General features: G+C 33.3%; 2 protein-coding genes across 2 annotated transcripts in view; both read right to left on the reverse strand.

Moving 5' to 3' along the window:
* LOC105332998 (nucleolin) overlaps positions 1-19,140 on the reverse strand; it is a 209,623-nt gene that overhangs the window by 150,710 nt on the left and 39,773 nt on the right. The window lies entirely within an intron of this gene.
* Positions 5,010-14,183, reverse strand: LOC136270248 (acetylcholine receptor subunit beta-like). The gene is made up of 6 exons (XM_066067289.1): positions 14,003-14,183; positions 11,553-11,704; positions 11,398-11,442; positions 11,056-11,171; positions 6,922-7,448; positions 5,010-6,699 (listed from the first exon to the last, which is right to left on the reverse strand). The coding sequence occupies exons 1-6, from the start codon at positions 14,034-14,036 to the stop codon at positions 6,338-6,340; spliced, it is 1,236 nt and encodes a 411-aa protein (XP_065923361.1). The 5' UTR covers positions 14,037-14,183; the 3' UTR covers positions 5,010-6,337.

Below are 19,140 nucleotides of genomic sequence, written 5' to 3' on the forward strand. Positions count from 1 at the left end.
TTGCCTCTGATACTTTATTTTCCGAGGTCGGTTATAATAGCATGAAAGTCTGAGGCAAGTAAAGTAACAATATCAGTAGTAAATTGTCTGAAGAATTTTATGGTACTAATTGTTTTTACAGAATTTGTGTAAAAATAAGGCGAATCAATAGAAAACTAACGCAATTTTTTGTGCGCCGTAAATTGCTTTTTTTTTTTTACTATGGGAGGCACTGTACAGTAGTTGACCATAATTTACATGTAGTTCCCAAAATGGCCGCCGTAACATTTTTTTCTGTAAGGTACATTTTAAAAGAAAATAAAGCATATTATTCCAGGCACGTAGCATCGTTTTTGAAAGTGGGGGGGGCCAGACTCATCCGAAAAATCTTGACAAGCGAAAAAAAAAAAAAAAAGAAAGGAAATTGAAACTTTTCCAAACCAAAATCTTCAAAATCCTAATCCATGGGGGGGGGGGGGGGCAAGCGTAGTATATAACTTCAATTTCACTCCTTATTTCCTTATTTTTATATCAATTTTTTACTTACTCCCAAAAAAAGTGGGGGGGGGGGGCCAACTCAATGATATTCCAATTCTTTATATGTAAATTTTAAAAAATTTGTTGCTGCGAGAAAAAGTGGGGGGGGGGGGGGGGGGGGGGGCCAGGCCCCCCCTGGCCCCCCCTGATGCTACGTGCCTGTATTCTTTGATTGCCATAATTTAAAAATGTGTTCAATGATTCTCCGACTTTCATTCTGCTTTTGCCAATTTTATTTTTGGAGTTATTCCCCTTCGGTAAACATTTATCGTCTGCACAACAACATGGCGACGAACCACAGAAAAAGTATGGAAAGACAGAAACAAGTCGTAATACAGATGTCAGATTTGGGATTTTTACATAAATAAAACTGGAAGGATCAACGGAATTAACAGCCGAAACTGTTATGTAAAGTTTGAAAATACGGAAGACCGGAGTAATGGTAAACTCGTAACTTGAAGTGGAAGTTACAAAAACATGCGTTCAAAAATCAAACAGCTTGATTTACAGCAACACCAAAGTATAATGTGATGAATAAAACTGTAAGTAGACTGCTTCTCATCAGTAATTGTTCTTCACTTCACAAATAGCCAATAGTTTGTTTACAAAAGATAACAAGATTTCTAGGCCCAATTAAACAGAGCAGAAAGACAGTATCAACACATATTTTGGCTTACATACTGTTCAGACATTAATATCATTGAAATTATGTGGGAAAAATGCTAATAATACAGTTACAAAGGTCAAAAACGATGTTGACATTTCGATTAGTCTCACTTTATATTGAATGCGAGCCTTTACATCGTTAGACAAGAAAATTGCAAGAATATTTCATATTCTAGGATATAATACAAAGTACAATATATGTCTGCCTAGTCATTTTAACTTTGTTGTTAGAGGGAACTAAATTATGGCCAACTATTGTAGCTCCCAGTTCGTCCATCCGAATTCTTTTCAGACCGGGAGCTACGGACCTGCAGCTATGCATTATCCTAGAGTACCGTCAAATGAGCTTTTACTACACATAAATAATCGGTTTGTATGCAGCTGTTTTGGATTACTTCTATGAACAACATTTTGTTGTTTATTCTGAATATTCCCCTTCGACCCTACTATTCGCACTTATATTTTATCAATTAAATAAAATGTTCTTAAAACTTCTGCTAAACCTTCATTTAAAGAATATTTATTTCATTAAAAATTATGTAAACCAATGCGTCTTTTTCCATTCCGATCAGAAATAAATTTCCATCGAAGAATCTTCAACAATAAATATTTACATCCTCCATGTACGAGTCTCTCTATTCCGTAAGGAAATTTACAAATAGCTCTGTAGAAACTGACAGGACAGAAATCTACACACCCCTTTTATCGATTGGTCGAAATCTTCATCGACCACCAAAGGAAAATTACCGACTGCACGAAATACGAGTCTTCATGATGACGTCAGACTCAATTTCCCATGGGAGACAATTTGGTTGATTCTTTTAACTCACATACTGATTTAGGTTAACAATAATCAAGTTTATTTTACTTTCTTTCTTTAAAATCAGTTTATTTATTTTTAAAATAATTATATATAAATATAAACAATAAACTGCTTTCTTAGATGATTCATGCCGGCTATGAAGGTAGCGATCATTGCAGAAAAAACCCGCGCACTGCAATGTCGCCACCTTAGTATCACGCATGTTTAGTACATACACCACAATATAGTGGCTACAAACATTGCAGTTGGGTTAAATGCCGTACACTGTCACAAGCTATAATTGGGGTAAAAACCCCTTTTTGTTCTGCAGCACTGTGAACCTTGCATTTACTTATATTACTGAGAAATATGTTATTAAAAAGGACCTGAAATATGATGGTCGTAAAAAACAAAACTTGCATACAACTTTGTATAATATACTATTTTTATAACTCCAGTGGCCCATGTGTTACAATGCGAAGATATTTTATAAACACTTACAAGCAGAATTATTGATAGGTTGAATTGCAATGCGGTTAAAACCTCTTTGGGTTGGTTTTTTTTTCTTTTTAGAAAAATTCGAGACATAACCTTCAAATTGTTTTTAAAAAAATATAAATGGTTCATAAAACGGCATCGTACATGTTTATAAGGAATCATTCTTTGGGTATTATGACGTGATAATATTGGTCGGGGCAGGCTTGGGGCGAATTACATTGTAAAGTAATGCATTACATTACCATTACTTCATGAATTTGGGCATTAAATTACCATTACCATTACTTGATTTTCTTGAAGTAATGCATTACATTACCATTACATGAGTAAAGTAATGCATTACCATTACCATTACTTTTTTTTTAAAGTAAAGCTTAGAAAGAGTATAAACATGTTTTAAATATACAACACTCTTTAACATATATACAGCTTCATGCTCAGTATCAGGTTCAAATTCAATGAATAACCAAGAGTCATTCTTTATTTGCTCAATATATAATCATATTGTGGCAATATGAACAACATATTACATAAGTAAAATGATATTTATAGACATTTGACATGATACAATATCAGATATGAAATAGAGACACAGGATAACATGCGTAACAAAAAACAATTTATGAAATAATGTTGCGGTTTTTAAAAGCTAAATATAGATATATCTCCAGATTACACAAATCTGTATAATTTTGGACACTAAATTTTATTAATTTATAAACATATGATTTTCCCCAGTTATATTTCTTAATATATTTTAATCGTATTTCTTTTTACGGAGGACACTTTAAGACAAAAGATTGCTGTTGCACTTTATGATCGAAGTTTCAATGGGTTCATCTTTTAAATGCAGCCATCTTCCGGGCTGTAATAAATAAATGTTTTGCAGGAGCAGTCAAAGCTTGGACTGGAAAATACTGTTTGACGATCTTTATCTTAGGATATATTAAGTGCAATAATAGATTAAATACATAAATCTTGTATTTTCTATCAGTCCAAACTAATGTACAGTGTAATTAATATACAAGAGAGAGAGACAGACAGACAGACTGACAGAGAGAAAGAGAGAGAAAATAAGTAAGATTATTTTCAAATGGGTTATAATATTGGAAGTGATATTGATTTTCATCATGGATGGACAGTGCATTCATTTTGCTTTTAAATGTGCATGTCTGTCTCCTATTCTATTGTGACATAGCGAAGGGAAGGGGATTGGGGTGTTTAGCACTAGTACTTCTTATAACAATAGATTGTTTTGATACTTAGGTTATCCTGGAGGCATAGTGTGTTGTTGACACATTTCTTATTGAAGTGCAAACTAATTGGAGTAAATTGTTTAAATGATTAAAAACTCTTTAATAACAACAATCTTTTAAAAAAAGTTATGAAATTGTGCTGTTATCTTTAGTAATATAAACAATTCAAAAATGAATTTTAAAAAACCTTTTTTAATAAAACATGTACAATTAGAACATGTTTTTTCTTAATTAGAATTATATCTTTCTTTTAATCAAGTTCAATTTCAACTATTCATTTATTCATCACATTTTTTAAAGTGAACATGCATAAATATGCATAGTAATGCAAAGTAATGCCATGTAATGCCAGCATTACACTAGATTTTGGAAAGTAATGCATTACATTAGCATTACTTGTAATGCTAATTTTGAGGCATTACACATTACTAGCATTACTTTGAAAACATGTAATGCATTGCAATGCATTACCATTACATTTAGCATTACCCCAAGCCTGGGTCGGGGCGTTATCAAATTTAATAAAGCCCGAAGGGCTTTATGATAGATTTGATCACGCCCCGACAGAAATTATCACCTTAAGATATTCAAAGAATGATTCCATATTACTTATATTTACATAATTTTAAACCATCGTACGATTAAATATTTAATTATAAGTAAGCAAACCCCGCTGGTGCCTCAATTTGACTTCATTTGAAGTTATGGGTTATATAGTACAAAATCGATACGTAGTGTTATTACAGGCAAAAAACACTGGAAAATGTGAATGTATTCAAATAAAGTATAGCCTAGTGCCATTTTATTCATATGATGTGTAGAATTTTAAATTGATCTCTATTTGCCTAGTTCTAGAAAAAGGGCTTTAATTAAGATTTATTATGCTGTTTGCAAATTAAATGACGATTAGTCCATTGCTTTGATTGTTTATTTACGAATTCAGTACTGCTTGTATTGTTAAACCCATAATAAGTTGATGATAAAGCTCGACTTATTGTGAAATAAGTGGGTTTATAATTTGGATGTTGCATTTTTGTACATTACCCCGGTATTTTCGTTAAAGCTCAATACTCCCACAATCCGGAGTAGATATTGTTTTTGAAGGGCGTTTCAACAAATTTGGGACGAATATAAAGAAGTCTAGAAAAATGCGAATAAACAGGAAGACATTTATTATGTTCATAGAAGTTTATTTTATAATTTGAATACGAATAGATTGTAAACTTTACTAACATTCTCACAATAACTTGTCTTTTCTCTTCGAATACCTAGGTTTTCATAAAGTACAGTGAAAAGAAATGACATATTAGGAAATGAACCGTAGATTAAGAAAACCTTATAATTTGATTTTTTTTGAAAAGTTGCTTGATATTGTAAGAATTCATAGCATTACTATTGAATATTTTGTTGAAGATCAATATTATATTACCCGTTCATCTGGCTGATGCTCGTATAGTTAAAGCATGAAATGTAACATTGTTTATTATTATTCTCTTAGTTTTGCGTGGTAAATTTCCAAAGATATATATATGATAAGAGTTAAATTTGGCCACCATAACTTGCCATTTTTTAAGTGTTTCGGGTACAATAAAATGTGTACTTATTTTTTTGGAGGGGTAGATATCAAATATATTTTCCATCTATTTATTTGATTTATTTGCACTCACCGGCAGTTTATGACGTCAGAAGTGACGCGATGCGATTTCCATAATTCATCAGCCAAAAATTGACATTTTTCTCATCTATTTATGAATGGGAAATATAGAGCGAATGCTTGAACAAGATTTTTTTTTGTCACTTATTAGTCTTGGCTAGATATATCTCTGATTAAAATATTTTGTTAGTTCAAGCATGCGCTCTATGTTCTCGGAAGGAAAACTTGAAACAAGCAGTTTTATGCTAAAAATGCAAAAAATGGCGGGAAAAGGTTGTCTTTACAATGTCATATTTCTAAATTGTGGGCACTTGAACCAAAATGAATATTATGTAACCACATCACATACATATCTGTACTAAGGAAACAAAGAATTATAGTAAAATGCTAATGTTCATTTTAGGGGGCCATTTTAGGCCCATGTCATATATAGTCCTTTAAGCTGAACTTTAAGCCTTCTTTGATTTCAATAACAGATTTTGGCTAATGATTAAAAAAATCACTGTGTGAGGTACATTTATGTTCATTATAATTTCACCTATCTCTAGTAGGTTTTGAGACATCTCCAATAAGAATACCAGCAATGGTTAAAATTCATAAGGCCACGAATAGTCATTGTAAATGTCATACAGCATTGAGCCCATATGAAAAGACAAACAACTTGCCGCAGTTGATTTGTTACTAGCCATTGATTAAAATATAAAGGCCACATTTCACAAACATAAATATCCTTACTCAGAAACTCTATATGACCCCCAGTTGAATAATTGAGACATTTGAATATTGAGACAAACATGATTTTAAATTCTACTACACCAAGATGAAAGAGAGTCTTTGAGAAACATTTGTGATCAAAGAAAACTTAACATCGGAATTCCAAATATCCTTACTGTAATTAAGTTATATATCTATGATGTGCTCACTTGGTGTAATGAATTATCGGTATTAGACAATGTAGTAGTGAATAACAAGTATCAAGAGCACAATGATGGTCAGCCCAAAGAAGATGATCAAATATAACTTAAAAAAGAATCGGTTTAAAATTGTAACCACTTCCGACCATGAAAGTTTCGGTTGAAATGCGTCAATAGCCGTTCTTTCAGTTTCCAACTTTTCACTTTTTTCCATATCATTTACGACATTTTTCTTGCAGCAATTACTGCACGTAATTTTTTTCAAGGCAGAGCAAAGGTTTTCGATGTAGTTTGGAATTGGTTTGTCTTCTTTGGTATGGTGACAATTGATGATAAACAGAGAAAGCAGAACTGCTGACACTCCCAAAAAGAGCATAATGACCAGGTATACAGCTGTAAAGAGAAAAAAGACGCCATGTTTTATTGTTCTCATTTGGAGCACCTACAACTGACGGGAAAAGGAATTATTTCGGGAAAAATGTCAGTTAGGCCTCTCAATGTTTTATGCATTGTTACCCATTAAAAACAGTTTGATAAAGAGAAGAACTATTGTAAAAATGTCATAAAACTCCTCCTTGATATAATTTCAAGATGAAAAATAATTTAAAAACTCACAAAGATAAGCCGTGTGAAGGGAAGTAGTTGGCATATCAGCAGACACGATCGTAAGGTATACTGCAAAGGCGAGGAGTGTAGTGAGAGAATACCCAATCTTCCCTCCGGAATCAGGATGAAGATGAAATACAAAGCAAATAAGTAAGCCCAAGAGCATCATTGGAAGGATCGTATTCATGACCTGATAGACGGGTCTTCGCTTAAATGTCATTTCAAAAGAAACCTGTGGCATGCTGTTCTGTCCTGACGTACGCGTGGTCGTCGTTACGCTGTTAGATATAAACTCCCACTCCCCGTCAGGTTCATAATAAGATAAATCCACTCCTGTACTGTTGAGAGTGATTTCGATACTTGTGTATCCCCATGTGGAGAGAATTACGCTACAGACCTGGGTGTCAAAGGGATAGTATGTGACGTCCGTTGAGCACTGGGTCTGGTACACACCACCTGGGGTCCAGTTGAGGGTACCATCATTGGTTACGCGGATGACAACCGTGTTATCGCTAATAACCGCAAGATCGTCAACTCTGAAATACAAAGATTATTAATGAGCTTGCAATAGCATATGACGTTTTTATATTGTATTTTATTCAATAGTTATAAATTGTATGAAATTAATTAAAGAAATTCATGTATTTGAATGCAAGGTTAAAATAAATCAACAGGTTAAAAACTTAATGTTTAATTAAACTGCACACACAATGAAAATTGCTGAATACAAAACTAAGTTGTGTTACCTTTCTTACTTATTTTATTGTGACAGTCAATGGAAATAGTTTTAAACTAAAGGTAGCGTGAGCAAATTCATAAATGATACCTTCGCTGAGAAAAAAAATCACAACTCAAGTATTTTTCTATTATGAAAAATAATAAATGCTATCTATATCACCGCCCATGTTCTATAAATAACAACTACTCTATTTTTTTTTCAAATTGTAAATGCTAATACGAATATAAAAAACCTATTCCTTAAATTCCATTTCATTTCAAATCAACTGTTTATGAATGAAAACATTTGCATCCTTATGATAACAAACATTAATGAAAACAATAAAAGCAATAATCCACATGTCAAGCTCTATTAAATGCTTGGAAGTTTTGGTATACCGAGCCAAATTTTTTTTTTCGACACAATTAAAAAAATACATCACGGCAGGCCATTTTCAGAGAGGTTGGCGTTGATGAGAATCTAAAAAATTATCTCATGTGGCCGGACACAAGCAAGCTTCGTGTCAAATTTTCAGGTCATGAGCAATCTTTGTGTGAAGTCTCTACATAAGATATGGACCGGGCATTTTGCACAGACAGACGGACGGACATTGTGATTCCTATATACCTCCTTCCAAACTTCGTTTGCTAGGGGTATAATGAGCTGTTTATAAGTTGATGACATTCGATTTGTTTCGACAAGTACCCTTGATATGTATAGATAGGTCTTGAAGTCACTATCAAAGTCAAACAATGGATTCTGTTGCTTACAGAGTTATCCATTTCAGTTGACATTATAATAGCAAAAACATCAACAATTATTGAGCGTGAGAAGATAAATGATCATGATTTATATGAGAATTAGATGATAACAAAATTTTTATTAATGGGACCACACTGGATAATATATACATGTATATAGTACTAAATGTAATATTGAAATTCTTTTAAATAAAGGCGAATAAAGATGTCATCTATTGTACATTAATCGATTTGACCTAATGATTGTATTATAATAGATTAAAATGTGTATTGTTGTACATTGTAAACAGGTTAATCAGATATACAACCAATGAATTGATTTGAAACTGATCAATTAACACAATCCCGTTCATTTCCTAAATCCACAATTTGATGGATATAAAAAAGAGTGCATTTCTTTTGAATTTGAATTATTTTTCGATAATTTGGGTATACTAGTATAAGAGTTACTTCACTCTGATTCAGTTGAACTGTATTTTTTGTCAAAGGAAATCCCATGTTACACAAATCAAAATCATATTCTAAGCCTAGCTAGATTCTTTTGCAAAAATGATTTAAGGACAGAGGAAAGAAACCCCACTTGCGCCCCAATTATACGTCATTTGCATTTATTGGACTACAACATCGATACGTATAGTGTATCAAAACACTAAAAAATTGTAAATATGTGACAATAAAAAGACCTTTGATAAAAATACTGAGTTGATTTTTTAAAAAAGACTGAAAAAATGCCATAGTCATTATTTTTGCCGACTGCGCCATCAATGATTATCAGTAAAGTAATTTATAGTAAACTTGCTAAGGGGGAAAAGATGATATTGTTTTAGACACGTCTTTAATGTAAAATAAAACAAGCATTCTGAGAGTATTGCATAAGCAATACACGTCCCCTACCGGTTTGTATTATTCTATGAAAGGTTCCAAGCACACAACTATTTCAGAGCTATTGTAAACGAGATGTCATGCTTTAATCAGAGATAAAAGAACAGAGGAAATTAAAACTATATAGTTGATATAGAAATTAAATAGGAAATAGGTAAAATAATACTCTTTATTTCATCTCCTGTAATTTCGCCAAGTCTATTCTGTATTCGCTGGTAAAAATTTGTGAAAACAATGCACTGTTATGCACAATATCATTTCTTACCGTCTTCTGTACCCCGAATCAAACGAAACAGTTAAACAGCCCAACCCGACAACGAACCCGATTGTAATAATACTACAAAAAAACCCTGCCGATTAAATTTACAACACAATGCTTGACACTATTTTATAGAATTTATTTGTTTGTTAGAAATGATAAAAGGAATGGTACAGGAAAAGGAATGGTACAAGTAACGCACGATATTATTGCTAGCGCTCTCGAGCGCTAGCAACTACGTTAGTCTTTTTCACTGGAATACGCATGCTCGACTCCATAGTAGGGGATTCTGGGAATACTGTACTACTGTAGATAAACTGTACCATTTGAATTTCGTTTTATATCATCATCACATGAAGTTTTGTGTTTTATTGAAAATGTCAAAAAGTAACAATAGCTTAGGTCTTGTAATGCAAAGTTATTTTAAATATTTAATAATAAATGGCTAGCTTTATCTTAAATTCATTCAAGCTCGGAAAACAACCTCGGATATGTATTCCGAGCTTGCCGGAAAGGCCCGAGAAGATACGATTGCTACACAACAGTACCAATGGTTCTTGAAAATGTTCACCTCGAAATTGAAACATAATGATTAAGGCACAGTCAATAAGCTATGCCATTGCCGACGTGAAGCCCACTCTAGATTCACAATTCTAAATTGAGACCCCACTCTGGACAGCACAATTCCAGTACACCACTGTGCCTTCTTATTGTTAATTAATAGATTCATGAATTCGAACCAATGTTTTAGAAATCTGCTTCTGTGTTTTAGAATGGCCAAGGCGCTAGCTCACCAATCTTTTTAAAAGATAAGCTAGTTACTGACTACATACTGACCTCGTTTATTCAGGTACACACCGAACCCGATAACGAACCCGAACATTAAAAAATTGGAATATAAAAAATTAATTTTCTCGAAAATATGTCAATCAGACGCTACAAAAGTGTAAACTTGATCTGTAGTTTGACATTTTGAAGCTGTTCAGCAAGTTTCATATTATTCCTCAAATGCATAAAGAAAAAAAGTGTGGAAAACTGAAGTGGGACAGACAGACGGACTGACGGACGGACAGACAGACGGACTGACGGACGCAGAGGAAAGCTATAGTCCCCTCCGGTGAAACCGGTAGGGGACTAAAAACATATCAATAAATGTATTTTAAATCGTACCACTATATTAGGAACAAAACGAATTTACAAATGTCATACCAAATGTATCGACTTTAGATTTTTTTGGGCAACGACCATGAAAACGCGTACTCGATATATACACAAGAAAATCGGTCTAAAATGACAAAAAAATGTTTATAAATATATCGCTTTCAATTTTAATGGTATTTAGTTCTCGGCATAGCATTAATATATTCATGGTATCAGAACAAGGCCCGGGGTCCACAAAGCTCTCTCCTACCCGTGGCTGCTTCAATACTTTTTTAAGTGTATCGTAAAGCCGAATAATCAAACGTCATCAGTAACGCCACGTTTAAACGTCTAACGATGCAGTACTAGTATGTTATGCTTACGAATTTGAAACGACAAGCGATGGAATCCACACATAATCCTGTGAAGTGTAAATTACTGGGACGTCAGAGTTGTATGTCGGGTTTGTACTCCAGTCCAGGCGAGCATCAGACCATTCCTGGAGCGAAAAAACTTGTTTCTTCATCCAACATATAATGCTACTTGTATTACAAAATCTACAAATGCAGAAAAAGTATATTTCGGAACGATTAAGGCTGAAACAAATTTTGTGATAATGGGTTTAACACTAGCCTGTACCTAAGTCGGTAAAGTGTTGGGATAAGACATGATTTTGTTTGCTACCGATCATTTCAAGGGCATGATGTAATGATACTTGAACTTACCAACGTAAAATATCCTGCCAATGTCATCAGTTGATCTTTCATACTCTGCCAAAAACAAATTCAAGTATACACTTTACATATTCATTAATACTGTTTCAATGACAAAACTTGAAAATGTATTGGAAATGGAAAATGTGTTATAAACTCTACTGTACCAGAGAATTTAGACTCATGATGTTCAGTTGAGCGCTTATTTGAACGTTGAGAAGTGGTCGGGTGAATCTGTTATAACTGTTGGTGGTAAAGAGGAGAGTTCTAAGGTCGTTCTCCAGTCCGTACGAATATGCTGCATCGCCTGGACGAAAAACTGTCGAAGGAAACGTTGTAAACAAAATTTTGCAAGACTGCATGATCTTGTTTAATGTAACTATAATCATTTTTCAAAAATTGCTGTCTTATTTTTTTAATTTTCGAGAAATTCCTAAAACAATATTTTATACATAGGCTTCCTCTGCTAAAGAAGAACAATACACTCTGAAAACAGCCACGACCATCCAACCCTCTTGAACAAAATTTAAACTGAGTTTGATGTAAAGCATTCTCGAAATCAGTGTATCAAAACGTAAGAGGCTTTGTCACACGTAGTTTCAATAACAATTTTTTTCAATTACACTAAAGGAAAATTATACAAAACAGTTCAACAAGAGCCACGTTGGTCACTTGAGAAACATGCAATCAATGAACCTATATAAAAACGTAAGAGGCGTTGTCGCACGTAGTTTAAACAACATTTTTATTTCATTTACACTAAAGGGATATTATACAAAACAGTTCGACAAGGGCCACACTGGTCACTTGAGAAACATGCAATCAATGAACCTATGTAATGATGACCTAGCCATACAAGGGGTCGCACGCCCTGGTCCCCTTTTTGCAGCGCCAGAGTCCGAGTAACATTTTAATTGTAATATTAGTATGAAGCAAATCATTGACACCTATTGACCTTTCAGGACGGCGAATTTATTGCAGCGGATTAACAGCATGCAATAGGCCAATGCCAATTTTTTTTTCACGATTTCAATAGGAAAAACCTCATTATTTATTTGAGATACTTGCAATACGTTTTCCTACTGGATATGTACATATATTAGGAAGAGAAAAATCTTTAAGTTATATGATTATTCTAAAACCAGGGGTACTTAAAAAACCAAAACCTTGTGAATAATTCATAGTGGCTACTTTGTGACAAAAGGCTTTTATATTTCCACATACATTTAGTTTGATTTGAAACTTTTATCAAAAATATCATTTTGCAAAAGCAACAACAAGCAGCAAAATTTACACAAAGATCAAATTCGAGATCACAACCCTCTCATTACCCTCCAAATAGCAGTCGTTCACTTTTACTTGTGTGATCCACAGAATTAAATTTCTGCACTTTAGAGTATTTCCCCATAACTAGGATAACTTTAAAGGGACTTAGAGTATTTCCCCATAACTAGGATAACTTTAAAGGGACATGGTCACCATTTTGGTCAAATTCCATTTTCTGTGTTTATTATTTACAATGCTTTAGGAATGCATTTTTAGTAAATAAATGAAATTTGAGAGTCAGTTGTAGAGTTATATGCAAGATACAGAGCTCACAACTTTTTGTCATGTAAACAAGGCTTCTGCCATGTTTTTGTTTACATAGGTTCAATATACTAGTATCAGTTTCAAGCTGATTTGTCTTCTATTTAATTTTAAGCATAAATAAACAATTCCTAACGTTTTAACTTTAGGTCTAAAACAGGAATTTTTACTTCAACATACAAAATGTAAACAAATTTTTAAAGCTTTGTTTACATATCAAAGAACTGAAAGCTCTTAAACTTGCTTATAACTTAACGAATGCCACTCAAATTGTGGTTTCCTATAAAAATGCCTTACTGAAGCACCGTAAACATTAAAATCGGAAATATAAAAAATTGACCAAAATCGTGACCATGCCCTTTTAAGGTGTAACATCACGGTTGCAAAAGAAAGATTCGCATGCGCTTTACCGTAGGTCAATTGATGATGATTTCTCGTTTTCGTTCACTAAAATAATTCATTCCTTTCTTCAACTAGGTACTTAAATTTTTTTAAAATGATATATAGCAAATGATCCTGATTGAGCTATTGTATCTAAAAACATTAATAATGAATGACAATTATTCGAAGGTAAAGTTGATTAAGCGAATGTGGGGTATATAATGTATGTCCTAAGAGTTGTTAAAAGAAAACAAGTCAAACCCCAGCTTTTCAAGTTACATAAAAACATATCAAAATTTTAAAGAGAATTTTAACCCAAATCTATTTATCCCCATATGAAGGAGAGAAAATAAATTTTTTTTATTTTTTTGGACAATTTTTGAGAGAGAAAAAGAAAGGTAATTTAAATTCATTACAAAGAATTTTAGACAAAAACGACAAGCACTAAAAAGATTAAAATATATCTTATAGATAATTATACTTTCTGATGTACTTCAATGTTACTACGTTAACAACGGAAATAAAACTCTTTCTTTTTTTCTCTCAGAATTGCTTTAATCGCGTAAACTTTCATGTATTTGAAAACGTAAACACGAATAAACTAATCCCCATCCTCCTCTCAGCATATTCAAACAAACACTATACTCACATATTAAAAGAAATGAAAAAGCTAGTATCTTCATCCTGACTGCTATAGAGAATACTCTTTAAATGAAATGCTGCTTGTCTCAGGTAAAATTTATAGAAAACAAATCCCTATTCAAAGATACAAACGTGCACATTGGATTAAATCTTAATCCTGCCTGCATAATCTCCTGTCTGATATCCAGTAAACATGCATGGTAAATTCTTATTTTGATAGATTATAATCATTTCAAGCTGACATGAATTCATAAGAGTATTTGGTCGCCATAATAGTTTTGAACGTTCCTCTACTGCCACTGGGGTATACGAGGGTCAATCAAAAAATACGAAGACAATGTGGCTGTTTATCATAAATATTTTATGAACGTCATACTTAACAGATTAATTGGTGCACCAACACTTATGTAATTGATATGCGAAGTTTTAGTCCATTTGAAGAAACGGTATTTTTGTTACCCCTTTTTAAAAACAACATGTTTTGTCACCACGGCGCACGGTAACGTTCAGAACATGACGTCAAGATTAAACACGCACGGTTTATAGATATACCCCATTTTTATATCACGCTTAGTCTCTTGTGCCTTTCTCCTTACAATTTAAAATGGCTCTGAACCACTTAACATCTTATTTGCAGACATTTGTTCGAGAATCATAAGTTAGTTCTTCAAAGTTTTCATTTTCTAACCGTGTATCTCTTAGTTTACATTAAGGATAACCCTGAACGTCGGTAGACGTGAATTATTTTTTTTACCAAATATTTACAGATATTCTACTATCTTTCGGACTGTTTTATATTCAAAATACAATTACTACCACCCCCACAAAATTTATTACAGGTAAACATAAACCTGCAAATAATTGTTGACTTATTTTTTGCACCATTGAGCATTTTCACAGCTTGTATCGGCTTTTTCCTGAGTTACATCCATTTTGTTTGTACTTCTCGTTGCGCCATGACGTCCGGCGACGTCGATGTTTTTAGTCAATTATAAAGAGGACTATCTGTCTTTAGTTACTAATATCTGTTCGACAAAACAATATATCCCGTCATTATTTGGAACATAGATTACCATGATTATAATTAATTTGAGGTTTCAATATTATTTGGTTTTAAGCCCAATTTATAGAGATATTACTTACAACATTATATGGTTTAATGTTGACTTAACACAAGTTTTGACCGTGCGCCGTGACCTCAATTTTGCGGGATTAGATTCTAAATAATTCTAAGAAATAAAGGAATTTATTAACTTTTTTACTTGCAAATTGTTTGAAACTATTGCTAAATTATGTTTACCAAATTTAGTAATGATATGACGTTAAGTAACATAGCTATGACAAAAGTCTTCGTATTTTTTGATTGACCCCCGTATATACCGCTCGAGAAGGTTACAGTTGGTTGCTTTCCGATCGAGGCATTCATGTTGCACGGATTTCTGAATGCATGAACTACACATTGTAGTAAAATGTTTGTAATAAAGAATAAAGGAAACTACAATCAACACAACACAAAATAAATTTATTCTTTCAAAGAATTTCCAAGGTATCCGTATTTTTTCAAACAGATAGTGTTGCCTTACTTCGCAAACGCATGCATATCGAACACGTGTGTCTTTCATATAGGATGCATAACATCTGCATCTTTTTGAAAAACCCGGCGGCACTGCATCCAACACAGTAGATAACATTAATGATAGTAAATCCAAGAAAGTAACAACGTTTTCATCGGTTTCTTAAAAAACCGCCCAATTTCTAAAACCCATGCGATCTTTGACATTTAACGATCTGTCACAGTGTGTGGTCTGCGCATGTGCGGTGTTACACACATGAAAAACACACATGAAAACGGTCTACAATTATCGAGGATATTTGAAATATGTATGCCTGGATTTCAGTCTGTGTTGTTTCGTCGTTGATAGGATATTCCTTGCCATTGCAGTGGTTGTCATATTATTTTTGTTCAAAACGCGTTTCTACAAGTCTTTTCGTCCAATATAACGGGTTCGAGTGTATGAGATACCGGAATGCGATGAAGCATGAAAAATGCTATCGGTCTTTTATAGGGGATGTGTAGCGATGAGCAGAACAACAGAAATCGGCAGCTAATATGGCGGTAGTCGGAGATAAAAGGGACTGCGTATTTATGAATTCATGTCAGCTTTAAGCAGAAGTCGTGATTTCTGATTTTTAAAAAAATATTGTAGATTGGGGGGGGGGGGGGGGGGGATTTCACAAAAATAACGTCACACGTGTAAAATGTGCATATATAACTTCTCGATAAGTGCTTTTTAAATTTTTGTTGATATATGGCCATTTAGTACTTAAATTTTTGTCATGAAAGAAATTAATGTAATCAAAAATGTAATTTGATTACATTTGAAAGGTACACTGCACGTCTAATGTTCTTCATCAATGTTATTGTACCCCATTCCTATCACAGAAATTAATAAAACTCCTAATAGTTTCCAATGACCTTATTGATTATTTATTGATCAATGTTATTAAAATTACATAATCATAAGATTTAATTTAGAATAAAACATGACTAGGGGATTTTAACGCTGTTATTTGATTGTTCTTAGTTACAAATAAGCAATCCGTGTTTCTGATAATTTATAAATAGATTGTAACTGCGTGTGAAATACCCTTTTTATTTGAAGTTCAATGAATTTAAGACGACTGTGACACGTTCCTGAACTTTAATCTGTTGTACGTTGTTCAGTGCACGTTTCATGTAATATGAACATGATTATTAAAAAGGTTAACAATGTTGGTTATTTAATTTTTACAGCTTGAGAACCGGAGTGTTTTAAACATGCACAAGTGTGTGCGATTTTAAAGGGATTTTTACCGAGAATGAGTTTATATATGTAATATATTATCTAGATTTATTCATAAATCGTCATTTAAATACTTGGTATTTAGAAATTGGAATTTAGAAATCGAGAGATCTAGCACAAGAATATTAAAATGTCTCAGTTTAAAGCTAAAAAAACACTTTCATATTGCTTCATTTTAAGATTATCTTTTTTTTAATAAAGATATTGCCAAAGCATTGAAATGTAATTCAGTGAATTAGTTTTAGCATCAAATCCTTCTATAATTATATTTATAAAATGTACTGATCTCGACGTCATGTAGTTGGATTCAAACTAGTTTTGCTTATGGACGCATAAAACACTCGTATATTTGTAATTTATTATTGGATGATATGTATCATATTCTACCATTTGGTGAAGAATATTGTTTAGGCATTCCTTGATGTTTTGATACGCCATCAATCCTTGATTTTCAAGGCAGCAGTAGGGTTTGTAAGTCTCATTTGTTTCACTTCAACTTTCAACTGCCGGGTACATGACGTCCTGGCTAGCTTATGGTTTTTGATCTGTACCGCTCATCAACAACCCTAGGCCTGTCGAGCTACATTGTATCTAAAAGTCGGCAAATTTTGAAAAATGCGATTGGCCTCAATTGATATCGTACCTTATAAATATCCTGTTATCTTCGGATACTTTTTAAAATAAAGAAAGGCCATGAAAATGATGTTCTGAGCACATTGACATGCATATGGACGACTGCCGTATATGGATTTGTGTTAAAGAAGTAACTCCAAAAGACAAAGAGTCATTCAATCCCCTGTTTTCAATTTACTGTTGTTGCACAACTTGAGGAAGTATTGACAAGAACAATATTGTTACAACCCCACAAAGTTATATGACTCATAAGGGTGATGAAAGAAAAACTCCATTATACATGTATATCAAATCATTTACATTCTGTATTAATCTATTTGTTTCATTGTATAATTTTATTTGTTGATATAATATTAACATTTATTATTAATGATGACAGTTTACACATTGTTAGGGTGTTCTACATTTGTGCGAGACTTAACATCACCATGCAGTGAAATACTTTTTGGGAGTTGATTTTAATCAACCCTCCTATGCAGTTACTCTGGCAAACCGAAAGTGAAACAGTGTTTGGACCTAAGCACAAATCATTACCGCTGACAATACTTAGTTCTTGAAAATAATAGAAAAATTCAATGTAATGTATGCTGAAGCATTGTTTTTCAAGGAATCTTATCTATAACACTTTGAAAAAAGCCAGATTTTATATAATACGAACAATTTAGACATTTTTGTAGTCTCACGTGTTCCTACGCTAGAGTTTAATATAGTCTCGTTCAACCGAACGCTCGGCTATCTCCGTAAATCTCCGACAAGCAGAGAGGCTCTCTTGCTTGTGGAAGATTAACGGAGACAGCCGAGCGTCTGGTTGATCGAGACTAGAGTTCGATATCAATAGTGCTTGGATCCATTCAATTTTTAGATTTGTTTCGATTACTAATACATAGTTTGAAATCTATCTTTAAATATTACACAACATGATTCATGTGGGGACTTCTCGAAATTCCTGTCGGAAAAGTCTAAAAATTCATATTTTAAAAAAGTGCGTAATTCAAATACAGACTATAGAAACTACTGTGGAATCATTAGATTTCGTGGTGGCTCAATTTTCGTGGAATTCGAGGGTACCTCTCATCCACGAATTAATATCCTCCACGAATTATATATTAGGGTTATAAGGTCATATTTCGTTTTGTAGGTATAAGAAAATACACGAAATTACGTCCCCACGAACCTATAAAATTTCAGCAATCCACGAAAATTGGCCCCCACGAAATCTGATGATTCCACAGTAATTGCCATGCAAGATAAGTTGATTTTAAAATAAATGATAATTGATAAAATCAACTCCCGTCAGTACTTCAGTACTTTGATTTTTCATTTTTATCTTCTTATGCTACTTGAATAGTTTTTGTTCATGTCACTGCATAATGGCGTCTCGTCTTTCATCTACGGGATACATGCATTCAACTTGCAGACTTCATTTTCGTTCATGATTTTTTTCATGGGAAGTTACCTGACATGACATTATAAAAGGCTGAGTCCGATCTAAATTCGACACTTCGGTCACAGCAAGATGGGTCGGGAGCAGCTACGTACTTTTTCAGCCAGACATTCCCAGTCAGAAGGTGCATATTTAACACCTTTTGGATAATATCAACATAAACAAAGATAGGGTTTAGTAAAAGTGAATCACCCCCTCCGTAATTTACTACATCTTCCCCAAGGA

Source organism: Magallana gigas, chromosome 7 (assembly GCF_963853765.1).
Source record: "Magallana gigas chromosome 7, xbMagGiga1.1, whole genome shotgun sequence".
Taxonomy (NCBI): Eukaryota; Metazoa; Mollusca; class Bivalvia; order Ostreida; family Ostreidae; genus Magallana; species Magallana gigas.